The following is an 11,307-nucleotide window of genomic DNA, read 5'->3' on the forward strand; positions in this document are numbered from 1 at the left end:
AGCTGTTATATTCAAACATATCTCAGACGACAAGAAAGACTATTTCTTTACAATAATATAATCTTACATAATATTTACCAAGTTATTAATTCAAAAAATAATTTTTCATTATTTACGTGATTGTACTTAAAATAATTTCCTGAAAAAATTATCGTTTTATGTATATGGTCACAACAATAAGGGGATGCAAAAATAGCTATATTTTTAAAAATGTGATTTAAAAATTTTTTTAGTGAATTCCTAGAAATAAGGCCTTTGTCTTTTTTAAAAGAAAGCATTTGTTACTAATCGTACTAAAAACAGTTAACAAATAAAATGAAAATCAAAGAAGCACAATTCAAAAGCGGCACAATGAAACAATAAAAACATATAATACAATATAAAATTGTAATACCCAATCATTTTTTGATAAGATGATTATAAAATCTAAAAGTTTGTTAAGATAAAATATAAAATACATTATGAAACCAATGCCAATTACAAATACCTTTCAGATTATATCGGAATCAGAAATAGCATTTACTAAAATTAAGAAGAGTGATATTTGCTTTAAAAGTTTTGTATGAACATTTTTAATTAAATATTGAATTTATTTAAAAACATCTGGGTTCATACTATCAGCAAAAAAAAAAAAAATGCCGTACGATGAGCAATGAAAAATTTAATACTTAGAGAGAAATACAAAAATATTTTTATTTCATTTTAAGTAAATGTATTTTTCCATTCAACTTTTCATAGCAGACAATGGTAAAAAAAAAAAAAAATTAAAAAAAATTGTCTAAAAAATATATATACATTTTAACATTTTATTTTGCTTCTGGAAAGCATATATATATTTTTTAAATTAACAAAATAGTAAACAGAATGAACAACTTTGTAAACAGTTATATTAAAAACATTGATAAACAGTTATCTAATGATGTATTTACAAATTAAGCGTTCAATGAACAATTAAAATTTTTAGACCATTCTTATCAACTTATAAAATGTTGAATTTTTATAGGTGAATAAATATAAAAGTTATATTAAAAAGCTATAAAAACAATCATTATAACTAATACAATAGAAACAACTAATATTTGTTTAATATAACAGAACGAACTAATATTTGTTTTTACATGCATATGTGCATTGAAGTTTATAACAAATAAAATAAAATATCTATGTAGAAATACAGAAAATACGAAAATATTATTAATAAGTAAAGTATGCGTAATGTTTTTTAAGGTATGCATGAACATGGCATATTTTAGTTATTAAAAAACATTGATGAGTAAAAAAATACTACAAGAGAAATACAAAGATGCTTGATTTACTGAATTCACCAGTAGTTCAACGATGTGATTTTACCAATATAATTTATTTCACCTTATTCTGGCGAATTAATACAACATTTTAACAGCACGACTAATTGCTAACACGGTCAAAATAAAATCTATATTAAACCACTGATAATGCATTCAAATGCTTATGGATTTGGACCTTTTTAAAGCACAAATTTACTTCTCGATAAAGAAACATGATACCAAGCGTTTTTAAAGGCTTTCTTTTTGTCCTGAAAAGCTTCGAGATTTCTTGCCTTCGAAAAATTCTTGTATTTCTTCTATGCTTTTTCCTTTGGTCTCTGGAAGGTACAAGAAAGTTACAACAAGACTAGCTAGGTGAAGCGATGCATACATCCAATATACTCCGTAACCATGCATGGACGCTTCTTCCATTTTGAAAGTTTTAGTAACAATGAATGCAAATGTCCAATTAAGTGCCGTTGCGATGCCACTGACAATACCTCTGAAACGTATTGGTGTCATTTCTGCCACCATTAGCCATGGTGTAGGCCCAAAACCCAGCGAGAAGGCAGCAATGAAGGACATAAGACAAACTAAAGGCAACCATCCGTATTTATCTGCAACTGCTGGATTATTTGTTCGAGCAAGATCAAAGCCTCCTAAAACAATGAAACTAACAGCCATACAAATACCAGAAAACAGAAGCAATGCTTTTCTTCCAGCTTTATCCATAAGGATACTGCTGATTAAAGTTGCAATAACTTGAATTATGTTGACATAAATTGTTGCTGTTATAGGGTTTACACTACTACCAGCTGATTTAAATATGTTTGCTGTGTAAAATAAAATTGCATTGACGCCACTGAATTGCTGGAAAAACATGAGTGCAATTGATAATATAAATGGCTTGTAAAGCGTTGGAGATTTAAATTCGCTTAGTTGAACATTTCCTTTAGGTTGAGATTGTATTTCGTCTTCCATTTTCACGCATTCGTCTTCAGCATCGTGAGATTTTCCTTGTAGAAATATTATAGCATTTTTAGCCTCACCTCGTCTTTTTTGACCCATCAACCATTTTGGAGATTCTGGCATTGGTATCATCAAAAATGCCGCAATCAAACTTGCCGAAGCGCCGGAAATGGCCAGATATTGCCAGCTCTGTTGCGAACCAAGAATAGATACGATGAGCACTCCTATGACCACAAATAATTGGAACGAAGCTCCCAAAAGTCCTCGAACTTCTGGTGTAGAAATCTCCACCAAATACATTGGAGTGGCAACTGAAACGATACCAGAACAAAATCCAGTGATCACACGTCCTGCGTAGATCATTCCAATCGTTTTTGCATAAGCAACACATAACCAGCCAATAACGAAAGGGGCTGTGTTAAGTACGAGAGTTCCTTTTCGTCCTAGACTGTTAGTTAAATAACCTGAAAAAGATATTAAAATATTTTATATGTAGTAAAATCTGACATATAAATCTCAAAAATTGGTGGAAATAATTATATAAAAATTTTATTATATAAGTATGAATTAAAAGTTTTTTTTTCTATTTTCTTCCGTTTGATATAAATATGTAAATATGTAATTAAAGAAAGCATTGATAAAATTATAGTGATAAAATGAATTTGATGATTCAGTTTATCGCTATTTATTTGTTGTTTTTATAGTTTAATCACCATAAATATTTGATAAAGACATTCCCTGTTTAAAAATTGTACCTGAACCTACGCCTACACTCTCCATCTTTCATACCACATACGTGCCGAAATATTTGATCAACAACGGCAAATTTAGACATACTTATTCATTTTTTATATAACATATTTAACTATTCGTGGTTATTTTTTAAATTAATTTCCTCTTTTTGTGAACAATACCAAGCACTAACTAAACTTACAATAAAATTGCATATTAGTTATATAATATTTTATATGCATGTGTATTATTTATTGGAATTGCGAAAAAATTTACTAGTATTCTTTAGAATTTTTACGCGTTCACTCTTAGTATCTTAATGGCACTCACTAGTAGTCTAGTTATGACTTCTGTTATTTACAGCATAACATTTATGAAGAATTCAATGGTGTACTGGAAAAAGATTAAATATGATCTTGTAGGAAAAACATGAACGCATATTATTATTCAACAGAAATACAAATCTTATTTGAAATCGAAAGGTGGACGCGAAATGTTTTCTTTTGAATTGACAGCTCAATGACTTTTGACTTGCACTAAAAGGTGATGAATACGCACTATGATGCTTACTGAATTACAGGATATGTTTTTGCCCTATAATACGAAATTTATACAGTATTTTGATAATTATCAAAGTATATTTTTTAACATTTTTGTTTAACTTGCCTGATATTAATACGGATTGAATTTCGTAAAGGATTTTTTACCCACTTCCAGGTTTATGCTAGTTTTGAAATTTTGTACATTTAGTCAATACATTTTTCTTAATATTTTTGAACTTCTCTATCAATTAATCTATAAAAGGATTAAATTTTTTATTTAAAATTAGTTGTACTATCTGATTGTAAATTTGAGATAATATACAGTTCCTGATTCTGTGATATAACAATGAATAATAAATTAAGATTTTAAATAGAAAACAATTAAAATAAAATCATTTAACTTTTGCAAAATTTTAAAAAAAATTATGTTTTAAAACTGTTTTTATAATGCATATTCCAAGAACTGTCGTATATTTGAAACAGAGAATGCGACAGTTTCTCTGTTTCAAATAATAATGTATTATCTATGTTGCACTATGTGCATTGTACAATGCAGTTGATAGTGTTTTTAAAGTCTGAAAGTGCTTCATATCGTTTTATTTGGTAGTCTTTTTAAGGTATGCAAGTTCTTCATTTCGTTGTATTTAATAATGTTTTTCAAGGCATGCTCGTGCTTCATATCGTGCTTCTAGGTGAATAATAATATGGCTTTTTATTTGTGAAATAATCTTAGAATATAAATGATTTAGAATGCATTAAAGGAAATCTTAGTTTGTCTAGCTCGTTTCTGAAAAAATGCACTTTCTATTTATCCGATTTTGATATTTGCTTTGGCGATACATATTATATTTAAAAAATAAAGCGTTAAAGATTAAAATAAAATTTATATCTTTCTTATGCTTCTTTCATATATTTATAAAAAGTTAATGTTAAAAATAACAAAATCTCTTAGTAATGGACCTAGCTTTGAATTTGACATTTTTAGACCTGATTTTAATATTCTTAGTCCTTGATCAATCTGCATTTATAATGAGATAAATCGCAAGTGTGCAGTTAATTCGAATCAGTTGATACCTTTTGTTCTGCAGTGTTGAAATTCAAAATTAAACATGTTAGTTGAAATATTTTTAAGCATTGTTGGCATCGGACATATTCCAAATAGTTAAGAACAAATTTTACTGTCGCCGCGTCTCTCTTTTTTGTCGAAATATAAACAAAATACTGTCTTATAAGTGAACAGAAGATTTTTTATTAGAATTTTACTTGGAAACACTACGACTTATTTCATTCAACTAATACATAAATTTGCTGGGATACAACTTATAAAATTATTATATGAGGGTTTGGTAAACAGTTTATTTTTTGATCATATTATTTAACCTAAATAAAATTATTAGACATGAACATCTGCTGTTGAGGATCCGATTTCAAACGACAAATCTATAATTTGCTCAAATCGTATAAATTAAGAGAAAAATATTTATTTTTTCCTCTTTATTTATCACAAAAGTTGTTTTCATAATTTCGAGAGATCTGTTAATGTATTTTACAAAACACCTGCCAGATATGAGCAAATTTTAAACAATCAGATAAGTTTACTTTTAGTCAAAACAAAACGTTGTCAGTTATATTTTTATAGTTATGATTTTATGACCTTTTCCTATTTGTGAGTGATAATACCGACAGTTTATCTCCATTTTATTTTGTGTTGATGCATATGATCTCTTAAATGTTTACTAGATTGAAGTACGGATGAAACAGAAAACAAATGTGGTCATTAGATAATAATTAGGCAATCATTTAACATTTTTTATCAGAATAATTCCGTACCTCCGTAAAAGTAAAAAAGAAAGCAACTGAGCCAGCAAGTAGATTTGATTAAGCATTCAAACAAAATTATTTTTAGCAAAATATGGAAGCTGAGAGGGAGATAAGTTATTTAAAAAATAAAATAATTATGAAAATTTGATTTTTTGTTTGTTTGTTTGTTATTCAGTAAAAAAAACGAATGAATGTAGATCTAAAGTATTGATTAAATAAAAATATGAAAGAATAAAGCAATGATAATTATATGAATGGATTATATAGAAAGAATCCATATAATCTACATTATCGTATTTTAATATAAAAATTCATCTTCAAAAATGAAATGGTAATTTATAGAGGTGTGAATCCTATTTTTATTAGAGACTCTTTAAAATAAAAAAACATTTGAATGCAAATATCATATCGAAAATTTTCACAGTTGATTTAAATTTTTGTTTAGTGAAAATTTTATCATGAAAATTATATTTCATTGACATGCATATCTCAAAACAACTTCTTAAAACCAGTTTTTAGCTTCTTCAAAAATAATTCTGAAACATGAAATATTTTTATTTTGTACTAAATATTTACGTTTTTCATAATGTTGCAATATTTTTTAAATATAAATAACATACAAAGAATAAGAAAATGAAATATCAAATCATTGGCCTTTATACATCTAGTTTACATATCTTCAATCCAGCAGCGAATTTCATTTATTGATAAGAGGATGACGAGAAAAAGTCTTTATTAACATTGTAGCTTTTGTTTTTATTTTATTTCCATAAATGTGCACGAAAAAAAAAAGAATACATGAGATTCCTATTACTATTTTTTTTTACTTCATTTTGAAGTACATTTTTTGAAAGCAGCAATTAGATCAAGTATGAAATTATGGAATCCATTAACAGAATATAAATCAATTAAAGGAAGAGTTATAAGTACGACCTATTTTCTACATTTTATATATTGAGAGATTCTTTAGATATCTTTCCTTGTATATTTCAGTTGTTTTGGATCGAATTGCTTAAAATTTCATATCCGGTGAGCTCTCAATATGTGAATTCTTTTAAAAGAAAAAGAAAAAATACGGGTTGTTGTAAGAAAATTTGAAGATGATATGAAAATAAACATGAAAACGCTACTCATTTAACGTGATTTACTTGTAACTAAAAGTGACTTTTTGCTTGATTTTAGAATTTTTTTAACAGAGAGTAAAAAAATACATAAAGAACAATTTTGTAAAATAAATGGGCATTAAATTCATTTACTTTTCTTATGTGTGACATTTATCTAGAAGAGGAAATAAGTAACTTCATACATTTAGGAATCGGTATAATCTTCATGTGTTTACGTTTCCGTTTCACAATGAGGTCAATATTTTGAAATATGGCATGGATGCTTGTATACAATAAAATGTTCTTTTAAATTTTTGAAAGCAATGGAGAATAATGTTTTCACAGTAAAGACTAGCTAACATTTTTCACTTTAAAATAATCAAATATATTTGAAAAGGAATGCTTCATAGACATGAATTTCTCAAAAATTAAGAAAAGAACAGAAGAATAGAAGGATTATCATATTTTCGAATTAAGAAGTAAGATTGTAATAATATATTTTAAGGAAAGAGGAAAAACGATGGCATCATAATTTATGCTTTCATTATAATCAAAATAACACCGCCTTTAATTTCTGTACCGCAAAAAGAAAAATATCAAAAATTATTGACGCAATATTTTGTATATAGACAAAGACAACATATTAAAAATGTTGCATACGGGACGGAGCACATAATTGTTTATTAATAAAAGATTATTTTCGATGTGTTGAATATTGTATATAATTCATTTCTCTATGTACATCTTTTGACATAGAGAAATTAATAAAATTTTGAATAATCAATTTTCCGTGCATTTATTAAGGTAAAATAATAACTTTAAGGGTAAGTAAAATATATATAAAGAAGCATTTTTTTATATATCAATGTGAGTTCTGTGATGAAAAGTGTAGTCGGAAAAAATAAGAAATGCAGAGAAAAATGTAAAAAAAAAAAGAGTTTTTTAATTATATAATATTTTTAAAGCAAACGATATTCAAGTTTACTGACGCAACTTAAATGAAGGGGAATTTTTGAGTTTACTGAATATGGAAGTTTATTTAGTTTGTACTATCGAATCGTTTGCAAAATAATTTATTGAGTTTTAATGGTATTACGCGAGCTTCAAACGATTTTTTGCTATGGTCAATGCGATAAATCGGTTATTATTAATAATAACCGTAAATAGTATTAATGATGAACATCTATTATTGATATTAAAAGGATTTTTAATAGGTTGTTATTAATACCTATTTATTATTTATTCAATTAATTTTATTATCATTCATTTTATTTTATAGGTTTTATTTTTCTCTTTTCATTTTCAGTTGTATTCTGTTCTTTTGAATTTTACTATTAAAATTTTTTTTGCTCAACAGACTTTCTTCACCCTAATTTTTTTTTGTCTCGATCATAACTACCTTATTATGGCTAACTGCAATGCTGGAACATTTCTTTATTTATATCATTATCTATTAAAAAATGACACAAAAGATGCACATTAATAATAACGGATGTGAAATAATATCTTTAATTTTATCGGTTTCATGAAAACGATTTTGTGTCATTTTTATATTTTGAAGCAACAGATTTGAATAAGGGACTAAAAAACAATTCACTTTTGTAATCTGTTAATTTTTTTTTCTTTTCAGTTCATTTTCTTTTGTTTCATTCTAAGATAAAAATCATAACCATTTACTATCGTATTCGGAAATAAAAACGGCATGATATAAGTGGAGAGTAATCAGCAGATGATGATGATAACAATCACGAGCGCGAGGAGTGAAAAATTCTTGAAAATGAATGAATGCTAAGATTCTTTGCACAAAGAAATGTCTACCCACAATGTAATACATTTCACGTTTAGAGACATATCTGTAAGGAATTTTATCTGATGTGGTCTGCTGTGATCTTTTGGTAATTTTTGTATTGGCCATTTATAAAACTGTTGTTTTATTGGAATCTTTAATCAAAAACCAGATAATCTCAAGCAATTTTAAAATTCTTCTTCTCTTATCGAGTTTTATTTTTATATTAAGTGTAAAAATTATTGCATTTGGTAATGAGGATTATCTAGAAAAGCTCTTTCTTGCTTCATTTTGTTCTTTCAAAAACAATAATTCGAGGTCAATTTCTTTAAGTACAATGGCTTTAGATACCGGTTGTTCTATAAATATATTACTTTAGCATTTTAAAAAGTGTAATAAATCATTTTCAAATACTTATCCATTTACTTATCCATATTTGCATTATTTGAAGAGCAAAACAAAACATTCAGTATTGCAGCAATTACATCATGGACACAATTATATGATTAGTATTAAAATAATTTTTTAAAAATTTGATTAAAAGATAAGACAATAAGAGGGCTATCACCTGATTATTCATTCTCCAATACAACAAGAAGCTGTTTGATGGCATATTCAACATGTATCAGGCTGATGTGTAATGTTCACCTATTTAGAATCAGATCCCAAAGCTCCCTCAATCTTGGTTATGAGATTTTGCTTTCAGAAAGCCATGGCCAATGAAATTCCATGGACAACCAATGAGGACTCGATGACTGAAACACGTTTAAAGTATGATAGTTTGTTGTCAAGTCCAAGAATTTCATTGGCTGCTTTCAAGATTCAGAATACTTCTTATCTTACCAATATATTGTAAATAGTGATCAAACCTCATATAAGAGTTAATTTATCTTCGATCTTGCCATTTTGATTTCTAACATCCATGCAAGAATAAGTCTTGCATTAATTGGTGAGTATCATGTATACATGCTTTTTCTCACACATGAATATACATTAAAATTCATTACAATATTTCTATTAATTTTTCAGAAATTAGACAATATGTGTATTTTTTAAAAATTTTGAATATAAGCATATGTTGATATAAATTTTCATAAAACCTTTAAAGCATTCACCGCAAATTCTAAGCTAAGAAATCTACGAAGTTTCTTTAATAGCATCCAGTCTAGTTTGAAATTGGGCGGTGGAGGGGGCTGTTTTATTTATCATTTAGATTAAAACATAAAATTCTTTCCATAATGGATGAACTCATAAAATCATATTCCATAATGAATGAACCATAATTCTTTCCATAATGTATGAACTCATATCATCCAAAGTGGACGATAATAAAGAAAAATTTAATGTTCTTTTGGATTTCTTTCACGTTTGTAAAATGGAGTTTATAATTGCTTTTTTATTACTTCCTGAAACACTGAAATTCTGAAATTTTAATTTGTTGTCATAATATCAATGTTATAGTTCAATATTTTCAGGATTTAGTGACTGAATTAATTAATTTTAGTTTAATTTTGATTCAGTAAAAGAGAAACCATAGGACGGTGACTTTGAAGATGAAAACTGATTTCAAGATTCAATAATATTCAATGTGACGAATAAGCATGAACGTTAAAGACTTCAAACAAAAAAAAGGATATAATAATAATAAAGTTTATGAAAGATATGTTTTTAGTATTGCATTGAAAATTAGAAAAAATTTATTATAAAAATATGCAAATTAAAACAAGGTTTGTTTAAATGTGAGGCATTGGAAAAAAAATATTGAAAAATTCAAAAATCTTGATTTAAAATTCAGAACTTGTAATACATATGATTAACTTTCCTTTTAACTAGATGTATTTCTATTAACCCCTGCATAGCAGATTCACGAACAAGGGCTAGTTGAGTAGTTTGTTTTCAGTACCTTAGTTTTGATTTAAAGAAAACTACTTTTTACTTTTTAGCAAAAGAATAATCACCTGTTTTTAAAAGCATTTTTATTCTTATATTTATAAGTAATATGTAGTAAAATTGATTTAACATCAATTTTTTTCTTACCTCCTGCTGTACCTCCAATCAATGCTCCGATTGCCATCAAGCTTCCAATCCATGTTACTTGGTCTCCATCTGGATGAATAGGACTCGAGGGTTTTTCCATGTCAGTTGTAGCAGTGGCCGAATAAGTTGCAGTTATTCCCATGTTAATTGCAAACAGAAGAACGATTAAAGCTGCTACAAACATCTTTCGAATGTTTTTAATGCTCGTCAAGAAACTCTTGTCGCCATCATCCGATTCTTCGCTGTCGTGCGAAAAACCGACCACATTTTCCATACCTTTACTCTGCGTGCTGTCATTTCGGACATCACTTAAAGGGTTTTTTATCCACTGGGTGTCATCTGTCACTTGAATGCTCACACCTCTACTCAGTTCAAGTTCTGACTCCGTGAAAACTTCATTCACGTATTCAGTCACGGAGCTAGTGGAACTTGCAGCTGAACTACTTCTCAGCTTCTTTACGTCACGATGCAAATCTTCCATCCTAAAAGTTGAAATTGATTTTAGTGACTTATTTTTTGCTCCTTCATATAGTTTATAAAAAAATCGCGCTGGAAACTGAAAACTCAGCAACTCAAGGAAATAATTTTCGAAGCAGGAATAATTTTGGGAAAATAGCGCTGAAAACTGAACACTCAGCAACTCAGCGAATTAATTTTCGAAACAGGAATAATATTTGAACAATATGAAAAAGCCTTCATAAAGAATTCGTTTTCTAGTTCATAAAAATCGCGCCGAAAATTAAACACTCAGCAACTTGGTTAAATGATTTTTGAAGCAGAACTTGATTTTGGAACAATATGAAAAGACGTTCGTTAAGAGTCTTCGTTAATATCATATTAGAGATCTGACTGCAGAGATAACTTTGATTTCTCCACGTTATCTGTGGTTTTTAAAGAATAGTTGATATAATCCTTTTGTGTCATTGAAAAGTGAATTGTTTGAAAAATTCATTTTGTTTTTGTTATCAGTGTAACAATCGCTTACCACAGCAAGCACTTTATCTTTGACATTCGAAGGTAATTATTTACTC

At 27.7% G+C, this 11,307-nt stretch overlaps 1 protein-coding gene across 1 annotated transcript; it reads right to left on the reverse strand.

Moving 5' to 3' along the window:
• Window positions 1–942: 942 nt before the first annotated feature.
• Window positions 943–11,106, reverse strand: LOC129959068 (facilitated trehalose transporter Tret1-2 homolog). Its single transcript, XM_056071863.1, has 2 exons — window positions 10,277–11,106; window positions 943–2,719 (listed from the first exon to the last, which is right to left on the reverse strand). The coding sequence occupies exons 1-2, from the start codon at window positions 10,755–10,757 to the stop codon at window positions 1,536–1,538; spliced, it is 1,665 nt and encodes a 554-aa protein (XP_055927838.1). The 5' UTR covers window positions 10,758–11,106; the 3' UTR covers window positions 943–1,535.
• Window positions 11,107–11,307: the final 201 nt, after the last annotated feature.

This window comes from Argiope bruennichi, chromosome X1 (assembly GCF_947563725.1).
Source record: "Argiope bruennichi chromosome X1, qqArgBrue1.1, whole genome shotgun sequence".
NCBI lineage: Eukaryota > Metazoa > Arthropoda > Arachnida > Araneae > Araneidae > Argiope > Argiope bruennichi.

Excerpts from the sequence above, each read along its gene's own strand:
- LOC129959068 (XM_056071863.1), bottom strand. The coding sequence starts at position 10,757 with ATGGAAGATTTGCATCGTGACGTAAAGAAGCTGAGAAGTAGTTCAGCT. Across the intron at positions 2,720-10,276 it reads GATTGGAGGTACAGCAGGAG|GTTATTTAACTAACAGTCTA; the intron begins GTAAGAAAAAAA and ends TATCTTTTTCAG.